Source organism: Pungitius pungitius, chromosome 7 (genome assembly GCF_949316345.1).
Source record: "Pungitius pungitius chromosome 7, fPunPun2.1, whole genome shotgun sequence".
In the NCBI taxonomy this organism is placed as follows: Eukaryota; Metazoa; Chordata; class Actinopteri; order Perciformes; family Gasterosteidae; genus Pungitius; species Pungitius pungitius.
The window spans coordinates 840,892-856,614 of record NC_084906.1 but is presented as its reverse complement, the minus strand read 5'-3'; the positions used below and the strand labels follow the sequence as shown (position 1 = coordinate 856,614).

Sequence of the window (15,723 nt, the reverse complement as noted above, 5' to 3'; positions counted from 1 at the left end):
TTCTCATCTCTGGGACAACAAGTCAGACGGGGAAAATGTCTTGAATGCACTCACCTGTACACACCGACTTCATGTGACCTTTTAAGAGGGAAACATCTCCTAATGAAGACACTGAGGGTGAGGTCAAAACACTTTAAAATGCTGATTACTGAACAATCCTGTATTTTAGCAAAACATTTTTCCTACATATCATAAACGTGTTATTTGAATACAAAAAGCAGACCAATAGGATACAGAACAGCAGACTAATTATTGAAACAGGTGGTAGCTTCAGGGCTTTTCTCGAAAAGAAGTTCAACCGGTCCATTGACCATCGTTGGCTCTGCCCCACACCAGCGATGGAAGTTTCAAAATAAAAGCATGAGCATTCTGCGTGTGCAAAAAGAGCAGGTACTGCGTTTTTTCTTGCTCTTATTTTGAAACTAGAAAGTTCTGCATGATTTAGAAGAATTAAACACAGTGGAATATGAGTTGTAATATCATGTTCGGAGTTTAAATCAACTATGATTTGACTGTTTCAAACTTTTTGAATGAATGTCTTCAATCACTCACAACCTAATTAAACTATAAAGTACATTATTTCCTATAACCCAGTCAATGTGCTACATTCAAGGTCAATAACGTCTGTACAGATATATACATAACTTACTATTACATACATTGTTGAACATATGTCATATATAGGTTTTTGCTTTATATTTCCATAAGTTTGAGAGGTTTTATTAGTTATTGAAAATCAATTTTGATATCCTGTAGCCCTTGAGTGAACATTTAATTGAAAATTGGGAAAAGTAGTACACAAATTGAACAAAAGAGAATAATTCATAATCAGCGTTGTAACATTTTTTATTTATCCATATAAAAAACAAATATTGATTGCTTGTGAAGAAATTACATTGATTTACAAAATCAACCAAATATTAAAAAATAAAAATGGCAAATGTAAAGTTAATAAATCACCTTTATTTTTTGAAAATCAGAAATATTTCATAACTTACTGATGAAAGCATCAAACCAGTGCAAAAGTCCTTGAGGTAAAATATGAAAATATATTTATTTTACTGAAGTGAATGATATTTGTAATGTTAATTATAACTTTTAAGTGAGGCCTCAAGTATGGGTTTTGGGTTGCTACAGACCCAACATGTTCAATATAATTTAGAATATCAATTATTACTTCATTTCGTGTTGTTATTCTAACCGTACCCATACTGAGCATATTGGGCATTGCTCTGGAGAACACCTCCAGGGAAAATACGGACACTGTATACAAAAAGCAATGCCTTATTTGCTGGTCACCTTTGGGAAAGTAACGTCTCAAAGAAAGGTGTTGTGGGAGTAACAGTGAAGCCAAAGATGGAGATTGTTGTTATCATTCAGACGAAACCCGAGCAGCTCTTTGCAGTGGACCTTTAAAGGTTGTGTCCATAGCAACAATGTCTTCTGTGCTCTATTCCCACCAACAATGTATATGAGCCTGTAATATCAGTGAGGTCCAGCTTTAAACAGTTCCCATCATGGATGAAGCTCTGACTTGCAGCCATTAAAAGAGGCAGTTTTTGTGCTCAGTTTCTTAACAGACCAGGAAAGTCCACCAGGAAAGGCCGAGTCCTGTTCAGATCTTCTCCACATAGTTACCAGGGAAGAGACCTTGCTTTCCTTGAACCCTGCCGGTCCACCAGCCTGATGGATCTACAGAGGAAATAAATAAGTAGATATTAATACCACGAATCCCAGAAGGTCAATACATTTAGAGCCTACTGGTGATTTATTTGGATCTGTATTCACTCTGCATCTTGCATTCTTATCATCCACACACCCTCTTTGATGAGGTCGAACACGTCGTTGACGTCGAAGCTGATCTCGTCCGTGTCCTGGCCGATGTACTGGTAGATGGCGCGGCACTGGGGCCCCTTTGGTTGAGGCTGAGGCTTGGGAGCCGGCGGAGGCCGCTGACTGATGCTCCTTTTCCTCTGCTTCCTGTTCCAAAGAGAGAGCAGTTTGAGACGAAAGAAGCGGCTGAAGAGATGAAAGGGTGAAGTTCAAGGGTCAAACCACAGAGAACATGCTTAGGTTTGCATGTCTCCATTAGGGAAAACTTTAAATGATTTATGCTCATGCTTTCTTATTAAGCTGTAAGTGAAAACACACGAGCTCGTCATGCAGCAGCAGAGAGACAATTATCAGTTACTCTCAGAAAAACAACAGCATTTATGTCACCTCGAGGGTCGGCTGACCGAAAAGGACCAGTTTTCCCTTATCCTATGACGGCGGTCATTTAACTCAATTTGACTAACTAAACGGGTTTATCGATCTCAAAAGCAAACTCCCTCATTGGTCTGTGCTCAGCAAGTGTCGGGACTCGCCGTGACAACTTCTTTGAACTGATCATTTTTTGTGTGACGGATCAGCTCCACCCACACACGCTGTGATCATCCCTTCCTTCCCCTTTCTTTACACATCTTACCCGGACATGCCCTGGTCAGGCACATTGAGGAAGTCCAGGTTGCCGTGGTTGTTCTGGGAGTGGGCCGGCACCCTGGGGGCCCTCTGGGAGCCCAGTTTGGGCAGAGCCGCGTTGGGTGGCCGCGCTTGTTTGTGCGGGGAGGAATATGTGGCATCTGATGGTTGTTTGGGGAGGGCTCTGGAAGAAATGGCTGCTCCATTCTGGTGAGCTAAAGGGCGAGAACGTAATTGTCAGGGGTGGAAAAGTGTTATCATGATAGATATATAGGTATTATCACATATCTATAATCAATAGATACAAGTATTCTTAATGCAGGCAGATTGGCTCCAGTCAGTCTTATATAATGGGATTGTTACTGATGATTTATTCATTTGTTTGCTGATTGATTTCTAGGCATTTACAAAATTGTTGGTTAGTTTAGGGAAATGCTCAAAGAACAACAAACTATACTTGAGTAAATGTACGTAGTTACATTTAAGTTTAATTGGTGTTTTAATGGGGGACCTCACCTCTGGTGGCAGCATTATTCCTCCCTCCACCACGGGACTGTGGAGCACTCTTCCGGCTCGGCTCTGACGAAAAACATGGCTGGTTACAATTAACCGTCAGATGAACAGCAAAATGTACTTTTGTTCTGGTTCTATTGTAAGGGTCTGCCGTATCCCGGTGGTTGGGTCTAACTTACTGGACGACTTGGGTAGGCCGTCCCCTACTGTGATGCAGAGGGTCTTCCCTCCAGCTTTGAGCTCGGCCACGTCCCCTTGGCCCCTCTGAAACACCACCACCCTGGAGCCTCCTCCACCCCAGCCCTCCTTCTTCACTCTGAACTCCAACCTGCGGGGGGGGGGGGGTGGGGGGGGGGGGACAAAGTGTGTTCGTGTTTCCTGTATTTGCTGCAAACACCAGGTTGTCTGAGCATGTAGGTGCCTCTACCTGTCGGTGAAAGAGATTGACAGTTTTCTCTTGTTCACTTCCTCGTAGCGTTTCAGGAGCAGACTGAGGAACTCAGTCTTGAAGTTGGACTCCAGCAGACTGTCGTACTGCGACTCGTGTAGGATGAAGAAATCATCCTGCCTTGTGCTAAAGACAAAGAGAACAAGACCTTTAAGAGCTCCAAGGACAATGCAAACTAACATAGTTCGCTTTGTAAAGCTTTTTTGAAAAGGTAAGGTTAAAGTTTTGGAGTGTCTTTCAATGTCTTTCAATAGCTGAAGTCAAAAATGTTAAAGATGTGTGAAGCTGTACTTCATTACAAGTTACAGTGGTGATTAGGAAAGTCTTACGTTATATATTATTAAACATTGTGTTTTATTTTGCCAGCTTTGCATATCATTTGTACTTTTGAAAAGGAAATGTATTTGATTAACAATATTAAAAGGGAAACCCTGAAATGTAAAGATCTACATTTTGTTCAGTGAATTCTCAAGTTAGCGGTTAGCTTTTTGTCTGCTATATTTACTCCTGAAGCAACAGAGAGTTCTCACGCAGTGGTTGATGACTGTAAAAGCAGCAATGCTTGTTCTCGTATTTTCCAACCCAACATCAACCACAGACGGTGGTTGCGGTTGATGTTGCGAAACCTACCTTTACCGTTATAAACCTACCTGAGAGAGACGCCGCTGATGCTTCCGAACTCCAGTTTCCGTTTGAGCACCTCCTTTATCTGTCCCTTCTCGGGTCCTTTCTTCACCTTCTCTCGACCAATCAGGTAGATGCCCTTGGGGGTGAGGATCAAGTCTCTCTTGATAGACTTGGTTGTGACGAGAAAAAAAACAGAAGTGAAAACCTCCAGCTTGCCAGAAAGAAGAAGTCCACAAAGGGCAGTCTTACTTCTGACTGAGACCAGTCAACACAAGCTTCACCTTGAACCTGCGATCAAACTTGTTGACAGAATCAGCGAAGTCGACGCGCTCCCTTTTGGCGAGGAACTGTCGCAGCTCGGGCCTCTGCTCCAGGCCCAGGTAGTCCCCCACGAAGTTTCTGTTGATGCTGTTCTTCCTGCGCTCCTTGGAGTTGTACAGGATGTCTGAGGCTGTGATGCAACCATGGACAAAAAGTCAGAATCACTGCGCAACGCGTTTACTTAGAGAGCAACGGCATTTTGTCTCCGGAACTCACCCTCCTCTCTCATCTGTTCGTACTTCTTCCTGGCAATGAATTTTCTCCAGGATTTCTGAATGATTCTGGCAAAAGTGTCAAACTTCCTTTCCCTCATTTCTTCCAGCAGGAAAAGCTGTGAAACATGAGGTACAAGGAAGGACTTTATATTTGTCATTTATTATTTCTTAAGCAGATACAGATCATTATTGCTGATGTTTAAGTGACATTTACTGTTGTTTTGAACTACAATACATCCTGTTATGTAACTTAATTTTCACGCATGCATCATATTTTATGAAGTATCATATTGTCAAGATAAGATCTTTATTTGTCAATGATTGCAGTTTTATAAAAGTATACAATATTTCCCTTTGAATTGGAGTGGAACTATAAAGCAGCGTGGATGAAGATACTGTACAATACTAGTGAGTTAAAGTTGATCAAATTCAAAATTAAAGTACTTAAATTGATTCATTTAATTACATTGCACCACTGATCAATATAGAGTTTTTTTTTTTACCGATTCAGGGTTCTTGACAAAGATCTTGCTGCGTCCCATCTGGTACTGGTCGGTGTCCATGTTGACAGACCGGAGGAGGTGAAGGACCCCCTGCTGCTCAGGACCCCTCCAACACGGCCATGTCTCCGCTGTCAGAATAGCATACCTGGACACAAAAAGTCACCTTGTTTTGAACTCTGTTCTTCTTCCAGGATGAACACAATCACACATCACACATTCTCCCAACAAAGGATTGAACTCACCTATTCAGAAACTTATTGAAGACTCTGCGGTACGCAAACCCAGCCCGTCTCACGCGTATGTTTTCCCGCAGTCCTAGATATTCAACCTGATGTCTGCCTCTGGAAAACAGATGGAACGCCACCATTCATCAAAAGGTGTGTTTTGAGCGTGACCGTGTGTCACAGTGACGCCGCTGACCTGCTCTCCTCCCAGTCCTTTGGGCGCTTGGTCTCATTGGGTTTGATGCAGCGGATGTAGTGCGGAGTGCATTTCATCAACGTGTTCACCAGATCGTTAGCTTGTTTCTGTTGGAAATCGATTGTTGCATATTCAAATATATTGAGAGTTATTTTGATCGAAAGGGCCTTTTCATGGTTGATCTCACTTTAAATTCTCACCTTGATCTTGGAGCTGGCTGTGGTTGGCCGGCCTTTCTTATCCGTGTTGAGGTTTTCAGGAAACAAGCCACAGATGAAAGGACTGGAGAGACACATTTTATGAATGAACATAAGAAACCACAGAAAAGACCGACTTTTGGGCCTCAGGGCAGCATCTTGTGTGCCAGAACTACTACCAAACTAAAAGTTGTTCACTACAAAGCCAAGTTTATTTTTGTTCCTCCCCATTTTTGTCATGTTGAGTTTTCTCAATTATTTGGGATGTTCCTCAACAATTACACTTACTATTCGCTGCTTTGCATGAGCTCAATGAGGTCCGGGAACAGCACATCCCGGTTTCTTTCACAGAAGCCGACGATATCGTATGATACCTTAGAGGAAATTATAAAAACATCAGATTATATAACAAACAAACACTATGTGGTAGAGAATATTCTCAGGTTATATGCTTCCCAATTCTGAAATCAAATGCCTTTGCGATTTAATGTTTAAATGTAGCCAACTTTCAAGCTTTCTTTCAAGCTTTCCAATAGATGAAATATAGAATACATCTATAATATTTCTGCTGCTGGAGAGTCAGTTTGCCATGTTTCACGTTGTACCTTTCCAGCATAGTGATGTATGACAAAGCCAGAGTTCCAGTTGTTGAAATGTCCGTGTGTTCCCACTGCGGCCTGCAGTTTCTGCAGCAGAGTGCCGTCTGCACCCTCCCCTTTGGCGTGCATGGTGGCGCACACGTCATCCAGCACACTCATTATGCCAGGAGGGTTCTGCAAGGAAGATGGCTCGTATGAATCTTACTAAAATCAATCACCACTTGCAAATTATTTGACAGATTGACATATATTTTCAAACATAGAGACTAGAGAGTCATTATTTGGTGTAATAGTAGTAGTAGATTGCACAAGATTAATATTGATTATGTCCTATTTAAAATATAGAAAAATACACTTAAAATACATGTGACATAGTGTCTCACATGAGGTGATTGACATGCTGCTTCTTCAAGCACATCGCCCTGGTCCCTTGCAGGAGAAGCACTTGTTGTTCTTGTTCAAACCACTTTAAATGGATCCAAGTACCCTTGTGTTCATTAATGTGTTGGTCTCTTGGGGAGGGTAATAAAGCTAAGAGCTCACCAATTTATTTTCAATGAGGTCGCAAACAATCTTGTTGTTGAAGTACTCAATGGGAGTCCACTTGATACCCTCTTGAACGTACTCTTCCTGAGATACAAAGAAACGAGCATACAGGGAAGCAGACTGAAAAACATTTCATGACAGTGGATTTTAATTATTCACAACAATATTGAGCGTAAATTGAATAAAACTCTCTCTCTCTCTTCGGAACCCCATCTACCAGCATAGTGTAGATGTAACGGGACAAAAGATGTGGCAGCATTTGGAAAATCAACTACAACACGGTGGTTACCTGCTCGGCCTTCAGCGTCAGCTCAATGAAGATTTGTTGCAGTTTCTCATTCACAAAGTTGATGCAGAACTGCTCAAAGCCGTTTCTCTGCCAGGAGGAGAACGCAATCCAGTCAAGATCACAGTAAAACAAATCTGCTGAGCTGTACCATGCACACAACTAACATCTGTTATTTTTGCAGCAGCCTATAAATAAGTTATAAGAAAACTAACCTGGAATATCTCAAAGCCATAAATGTCAAGTACTCCGATGCTGAATTCTTCATGTGGTTTTTGAATGGCTTTGTTTATGGCCTGGATTCGACAGAGAAGGTAAAGCCAGAAAGAGAAATATGAAATTATATTTTGTACGCATTTATCTCAACTTGTGTAGGTCTCTTAAACAACCCCGGGATGCTACTGTGATAAAACTACCTCCACCAGGTAGTCAAAGAGTCGTGCATAGAGGGCTTTGGCCAGGGCGTCTCGTGTGTAGGTGGCCTGCTCCTGGTTCAGGGTCACATTAATGGACTCACTCTTCCCTGCCCACTTGGACTCCATCTTCCTGCTGGTCAGTTTGTCCTGCAGGCGGCTGGGATCGATGCCCAGCAGATAGGCAGGAAAGGCAAGCACTAAAGCAAACGAAAGCAAGCGGTTTTTAATCCACGCAAATATATTATGCCTAAATGAGGCTCATAATAAAGATTCGGATGTGTGCAAGATTGAAAGTGCACATACAGCCTGCCGACGGGTGTTTCTGCAAACACAACTGAATAAAATCTGCAGCAGAATTATTTGCACAATCACAGAGAGCCATTATCTAGTGTGCCGGGACTCCCCAGGCTGCAAACAAAGGCCAAGATAACCAAGGTAACACCGGTGTGCACCGACTCTATCAATTATCAGCGCCGTGTCTGCCGTGGGGAGCGCCATTACTCACCGGGGCATTTTATACATCAGGTGGGAATGTTTGTGCACCTGCATGGATGAGACATCACAGGTGTGCGTGTGACCCACTCACAGTCTGTGCTTTCCACCTTCCCATAGTTGCCTGCCTCTATGAAACTGATGTTTCCCAGGTGCAGGATGCCGGCGACAATGTGCAGGACCTGAGTCTGGTGGTCACCTGGGATCCCAATCACCTGCATGGCCTCCTGCAGACCACAACACGAAAGCAGACAGTGGAGCCATCGGTTTGCAGCAATTTCACCAATATTCAGTGGAAATGTTTCATAATCTGAAGGACATCATTTGTTTTAGTTAGTTTGCCTAAATATTATATTCCTTTGGATGAGCACCCTTTCAATGAATCCAAATGTTACTTTCATACATAATGGTCAAACTGTACTACATTCAATTGTTGTCTGCATAGCGATGAAGTTCAACACGTGGTTCAGCAGCACCAGAGACTATTGGCAACACCTAACATTACATCAGAAACTAACCAAGTTTGGGTTTAACCATATTATCACAAGATATTATCAGTAGAGGCTAGAAGAGTACTTCTTGTAGCTTAGAATAAGGCCGTGTATACTCCCTGGGCCTCAGCCTGCACCAGATCTACAGGTTGGAGGGATTTGCATATATTTGTATCTTCTTCTTTTTTTACTATTGGTTGAAATGCACTTCTTGTAAGTCGCTTTGGATAAAAGAGTCAGCTAAATGACATGGAATGTAATGTAACTATTCATAACATATCATTGATCGTGCACCCACACCCAGCCAGATGTTCTCCTGTATGCTGCATACGTACCATAGTCTCTTGGAAATCTTTGCTGTCATTGGTCCCATCCACCTTGTAGGTCCCAGACTGGTTGAGGTAGCAGTAGTAGTCTGGGGTCATGATGCCCAGGCCCTCTTTCTGCTGATCGTTGGCGCCCTCTATCATCTGGAAGACAGCAGTGTAAGTAGTGAAGAAAAGTCAAACACAAATCACAATGTGCACAGACAATAAGAGGAATAGTTCCACCTAACTGCCATTGACTGGGGAGCATGAAGGCTAGTTTCCCACGATAGAGCTGTGACTCTAACCTGATAGTAAATGTGGAAGTTCCTCTCGTTCTCGTTCTGGCTCACCACCCTCGACTTCTCCAGCAGGAAGTTTGAGATTTTGCCGCCATCTGGCTCTCCTCCTCTGCTGAACTGAATCTCAAAGTACTTCCCCTGGTGAAGGCAAAAATCACAGGAGACAAACATGCTGTCAGTGGATGAATTTGTCATCGATTTCCCATCGTTGTGCGATTGTCCTGAGCATCGTGCCACAAATAAAGAAAGCATGGATTGAAACAAAATGTCCCAACCTGCTGCTCTCTGACTGCGATAGTGCTTCAAAAAGCATCGGTTTTTCAGATGTTTCACCCTAATTTCTACATCAGTAACTACAAAATAGTCCCTCCACATTTAACAGCATTAACCCGGATGCAAAACTAGTCAATCGGTGACAGGAAACTGCACAGTGATGTGGGTTGTAGGTGTGAAATTAAAGATACGGGAATCCACAGATGGGAAATGAAAGGATGACATGAAAAAAACAACTTCTGCAGTGCATTGCAACGCAATAATTGTAGACCAATTGTCTCTTTTGTGTATAACATTTTATACCCTTTTCTACCGCCACTATATAGTATTATATTTTATAATCCTCTCTTTGTGAGAAAACAACACCAATTCATGATATCAGCTCTAATGCAAGAGTAAGTAGATCACCATCCTCTGGGCTCCATGAAGGAGTTTATCTGAATATACCTCAGTATAAAGTACATGATCTTCTTAGTGCAGTTAAACCTTGCGTCTGCAGGTGGGGAGCAAGGGTTGTACTCACAAACCGACTGGAGTTGTTGTTGCGGACGGTCTTAGCGTTACCGAAGGCTTCCAGCAGAGGATTGGACTGCAGGATGATGTCTTTAACATGCTGCGACACACACAGACACACACGTGAACCAAAGCGCACTGCAGGGAGTCTGAAGCCACTGGTTCCCGTCTCTACCTGAACTTTTGATCCTCCTCCGGATACTTTCGAAATGTAACTCATGATGTATTTGGCTGCCACCGTCTTTCCTGCGCCGCTCTCACCGCTACCACAAAATCATCAAAAAAACACAGCCAGGTGTTACTTTAAACTAACACCAACACTGGATGGAAGACAGGACAACAGGGCAGATGTGATCACCTAATGATGACGCATTGATTCTCTGCATCGATCATCATGTTTCTGTACATGTTATCAGACAAGGCGTAGATGTGGGGTGGATTTTCATACTGGGCCTAACGGACAAAAAAAAAGAGAAATGTACAGCAATGGAGTGAAGAACCAGAAGGTGAACGTCATGATTTAACAGGTCATGGCAACAAAAGGCTTTACTCACAGCTCCTTGGTACATTTCGATCTCTCTGTCAGTGAAGTAGGGCATCTGTTTGAACGGGTTCACTGATATCAATACGGACCCAATGTACGTCTGAGCAGCCCAGTTCAGGAATAAGCTAGTAAATCACTGGTACCATTGAATGGTGCATGTGAATGAATAAACATTAAAACACCTTTTATTACATGTAACTTAATCGATTGAGGCAGCTCTGAGTACATCAACTTATTTTAGTACGTCCAAATGAGCTGATTAGTACTAAATAGAAAGCACAGCTGTCATTTGGATTTGCAGGAAATTGATAGTCAACAAATAGACCCAATAATGATTAAGAGTGAAAGGATCATCACAACTGTAATGATTAAATGTGTTCGGGACATGGAGGTGTGTACCAAGCTACTTGGCAGTGACAGTTCAATCAATACCCTAAATGTCAACCTCATGGTGGTGAAACTCACCAAAGTCCCCTGGATGCAGCCTGTGTGAAGTTTGAATGTCTAGAACAATGAGTTGTTGAGATATTTGAGACATGGGCAGCTGTGCGATGCTGCCAGCCTGGCTGATGAATGACAGACTATTATTCTGGGGGGGGGGGGGGGGGTACTTGTGTCATGAGTCCTCCACGACTTACACCCGACAAACTCTAAAGTTGTTTGTATCGAGGCAGGAAAAGGGCTAACTCGTAGTTAATGATTGACGATCCACGCTGAAAATGCCAAATCCTGTGAATTTATAACTTGTGCTGCAGCATGGGAGTTTCACCTGAGGCAAAAACAGCTGCCCTTGTTTGTATAAAATTGAAGTGAACTCATTTCCTGACTCTAAATATGGGTTTGAAGTTGAAATGTTCTCAGAAGACGGAAGTGAGCGGTTGACTCACACAGTGAATGCAGAAGAGGAAGAGTGTATGGATTATATTTATGCCCTTGTTTGGTTGATTTTTTGACGGTATTTAACGTGGAGGGAGATGTTTTACGGTTACAGTGTGGAGCTTTGAGGGGCTATGGAACAAAATGTATTTCACATAAATGGAAATCAAGGGTTTGTGGTTCATTTTTCTATTTTCTGGTGCCTTCTGAGGCCTCCTGTCCCACCGACATTATTACTTCCTGCTCACCAAAATAAAACATATCATTTTGTTTTCGTTCCTATTAGTTTGCGTTGTAAATAATCTTGCTGATGTCCCAGCAGCTAAATTGTTAAAATTGTAAATTAATATGAAAACAAAATAAATGAATGAAACAAATACTGCTTTCGGGATACAAAGATGTAGTCGTCCAGGTATCTTTTTTTGAGGTTATCCACGATGGCGTCCTCTGTGATCTTGGAAAGCAGAACCATGTCGTCCACTCCGCTTTGCTTCACATTTTGACTCTGCCAGTGGTACTTTGCCTAAATCACACAAATGAGAGACAACGTCTGAAAGAGGCTGGTCTGTACACTCGAAACAAAGCAACGCGACCCGTTCGAAGTTGTAAAGCAGACGTCGTACAAAATTAGACTTCCCAGGCTCCAGTAACGCAGGTAACTCCAGCAGAATGAGGTCACCTGTGGACGGACACGCGGGGACACACATGATCCTACAGGCAGGGTTTACTATCGGGGCTTGGAGTGAGACAGAGACAGGGAGAGAAAGATAGAGATGGAGCTAGATAGACGGTGTGGTGCTGGGTTTGTTTTCGGGCCTCTTGTCTCCTCGGCTACTTTCCCTTCCTGCCTTTACGTGTTTTTCCTTTCCTTGTGAGGTCGGCCTCGCCCCTGATGTTACCCTCCCGTGTATGATCACCTCCTGCACCTCCCCAGCGTCTCCCGTCTGCTGCCTCATTGTCGATTGGTCCGTTTTTGTGCCCTGCTGTTCGGTTGATATCTGAGATCGATGGTAATCACTTTTGGACTCGCTGTTAGTTTTGTTTTGTTTTACTGTTAAAATCCCCTTTGATCATCCCTCTGTGTCTCTCACCATTTGGCTCCTCCACATAGATACACATCACATGTATATTAAAACAATAACGACTAGTTTGGCATAAGCATGGCTGGGTGGTAACAACAGAACTGTGGTTGCCAATTACGGGAAGTCGTGGCCTGTTGCCAAGCAACGGGTCACTCGTGACACGACATTTCAGAGAACCACCAAACTCTGTGTCTGACTCTTTGTTAATGAGGTGAATACGAACAGTGTGTGATCACAACACTGAATGGTAGTGTATTTGTTACTAGCAGGACGCTCACTGTTGTCTGTTGCTACGTGCTAACGTCGTCCTGCAGTGAACTCGGCTGCTTTTCCTTTTTAAAGATGTCTGTTTGATGTGCGTCATACAGGTCTGTGCTGTAGCGTGCCAACGTCATGGGTTTAGAAGTTTTCTTTCACTTAATTCCCTTCTTAGTTGTTTGGTTTTCCATATTTTGCAATAAAATGAAATCTAAAAAATCAATATGAAAAAATATATATTTCTGGAATATCATAAAATGTATCCATCTTGAACATAAATGTATACATTTCATTTTAACAGAATTCAAGAGTAGAAATCAAATTCAAACCTTTGAAAGTCATTCTGTTATAAATATCTTCCCTTTAATATAACTACAAACTGTGTACTGTTTACTCATTCATCCAGATTCAATGCTCTGACCGAATAGGATGATTTTCGATGCAATTGCTCTGCTTACTGCATCCTGTTAATAACCTCCCAGTTCAAACACGTTTTCTACCTCAGTGAATTCCTTTCTATCTCCAATATGAAATCTGTTTCCATTGAGAAACACGTTCTACTCTTTAAAGTCTAAACTGTTACTCTGAAACTTTGCTGGTGAGCTAAAAATAGTTGATGCCTTAAGAGCCACAAACACATCGTGGTGTTTCGGTAGAAGTCACACCAGCAGAGATCTAAAAACAAACCCTTGCATTATTAAACCAGAACCTTCTGCAAAAAAACAAACAAAACTGTATATTCCTGCCTCTGTTGCTTCACTGTGAGCAGGTCAGTGATGTTTGAATGGAGGATGGTGTACAAGCAGCGTCCTCTGCCTGTCTCTCACCTTTGACTTTGGTTTTCAAATCGATAAAAGCTTATGCAGATAATAGGAAGGTGTTTTTTTTTAAGCAAATGCACTGGTGGGGAAATGTATCAACACAATTTGATGATCTTTCTTCGAAAGTCTACTGAAGGAGTATAAATTGAGGACTGGCGATTGCCTGAGGACTTTGGCAATAAGTCTTTGTTTGGGAGTGCGAGTAGGAAATGTAAGTTCTTCTGCAGTCCACTTCCCCCTCTCACACCTCATCGCTGCCTCTTGTGAAACCCCATGAACATTGTTCATGCTACTGGTTCTCTTCCTGCAACGGCCTGCTGCTCACAGGGGGGGGGGCTGCCAAGGCGGTTTTACTGAAGTTTATCTTTTAAACTGTGATTAAACTACAGTAACAGCACCGTGTTCGAGATAATCTATTTTACTTCCCATTTTAACATCAACTCACTCAGTATGTATTCTGTGTGTATTTCTACTGTTGCCACTTTAAGTTAAAATCCACACACGCGTTTAAATACAACAAATCAAAGTAACACAAAGCAATCAATTCATTTGAGTTGTCTCGACTGTCAATGAAAGGGATCGTCCTAAAAAAAAAGAGGAAATTGCTGTTGGTGTGAAGGAGCTGGATTTCTGCGAAGAGATTTCCTTTTGAAAGACGCCATCGCACCGTTTAGCACTTAAAGAGCGACTGACTGAACACCTTAAACAACCTTTCATGGCAAACCAAATTAAGATTAAATGTAATAATCATGAGGTGTTGAAACTTTCACAAAAAGCCTCTTTAAAATGCAGCTGTTTGGTGGAACAAAGCATCGAGGGGGGGGGGGGACTGTTAAAATGTATGATATGTGTAAAGATAAAAGACTAATCGGGTCCAATGAACGTTACAGCTGCCTTAACGTGTGTGAGAGAAAGCAAATGAAGGTGTGGTACATTACCATCGTTCCAGCAGGGCCTCCTCACTTCCTCAGGTGTCCACTGTCCAGAGGGTGTGTGTGTGTGTGTGTGTGTGTGTCTGTGTAAATCCTCTTGTTAAAATCCACAGGGTGACCTCTTCAGACTGCAGCCATCAGAGCAGGTCAAACGTCAGAGCCAACGAGCCAGCGGCCTGCAGCACACAGCCCCCACTGACACATTGAAAACCTTTACTTCCTCCTACGGCCTCACAGGCAGTGTGTGAAACAAGAACTGCACCCGCGCACACACACACACACACACACACACCACACAAAGTCACCACCACTGCCGCTTCTGTTTATTCTGTCATCGGAGCGAGCGCCGAAAATAAGAATGAGCTAACGGGACGATGACGGCGTCCGTGTCAGCAGATCTGAGGGTTGACTGAATGGCACCAATTCGTTTTTCGATCCAAATCATCTCGAGTCGACGGCATCAACAACCGCCAAGTGAAACACCATCATCAGCCCCGTTGCCAAATGATGGTGTTTCACTTGTGAGCCGCCTGCTTGCTCCACCCAGGCTGTGGTTATTTCACGTTGGGTTCGTTTCACGTTGCTGCGTCCAACGCCCACAACAACAACAACGGCTGCTGCAGGCTCACACAGGTGTGCGTGTGTGTGTGTGTGTGTGTGTGCGTGTGTCAAACTGCGTTGTTTTTAGTGTTTTATGTCAAATAGTTCTCTCTTGTGCCCACAAAGCAAACCCACGGCGGATCAATGTTGATCCGCTGGGGTCAATTTGTGAAATAAGTAATGTGTTCACATTTACAGCCCTGATTCTTGACAATAGCACTTATGTAGACCTCATACATTTGGGTTGAGATGGGTTAGAGAGAATATGTCATTAGAAAGACTACGAAGCAGACGCGGGGTTGTGCTCCATGATGTTCTCACACAAACAGAAGCCGTTTGGAGTGCTTGTTGACATGGTTTAACAACCACGTCGTGTAGCTGGGATCTAGAATAAGGCGGAGATCAAAGGTGAAGGAGGCCCTACAAGGACGTCCAAAGTGAAGCGGGTCAGAAGGCGCCGCGCTGCATCCCACTTCCCTTTGTTCCTAGTTGCGTGTTTCTTTGTTGTCATCTTGTATCTGAAGAAGCGAGGCTACAGAGGTTTGGTCCACGAAGACGTTCATCCGTGATACTACGGCTGGTCATACAGGCTCTTTGGATGCTGCTATTTTTGAAAGGCTAAATTAAAACATGCAAAACAAGTTTCCTCAGACTAACAAGTCAAACAGTGTTGAGATGAAGAC

General features: G+C 42.9%; 1 protein-coding gene across 1 annotated transcript; it reads right to left on the bottom strand.

Moving 5' to 3' along the window:
* Positions 1-833: 833 nt before the first annotated feature.
* myo1f (myosin IF) lies at positions 834-14,660 on the bottom strand. Its single transcript, XM_037470237.2, has 28 exons — positions 14,447-14,660; positions 11,742-11,870; positions 10,482-10,571; positions 10,286-10,380; positions 10,103-10,190; positions 9,938-10,027; positions 9,148-9,279; positions 8,870-9,004; positions 8,138-8,270; positions 7,552-7,748; positions 7,351-7,431; positions 7,139-7,225; positions 6,847-6,933; positions 6,310-6,477; positions 5,993-6,078; positions 5,708-5,789; positions 5,508-5,614; positions 5,330-5,428; positions 5,088-5,232; positions 4,586-4,700; positions 4,330-4,499; positions 4,072-4,217; positions 3,401-3,547; positions 3,153-3,301; positions 2,977-3,039; positions 2,468-2,675; positions 1,820-1,980; positions 834-1,692 (listed from the first exon to the last, which is right to left on the bottom strand). The coding sequence occupies exons 1-28, from the start codon at positions 14,447-14,449 to the stop codon at positions 1,616-1,618; spliced, it is 3,270 nt and encodes a 1,089-aa protein (XP_037326134.1). The 5' UTR covers positions 14,450-14,660; the 3' UTR covers positions 834-1,615.
* Between the last annotated feature and the right edge of the window lie 1,063 nt (positions 14,661-15,723).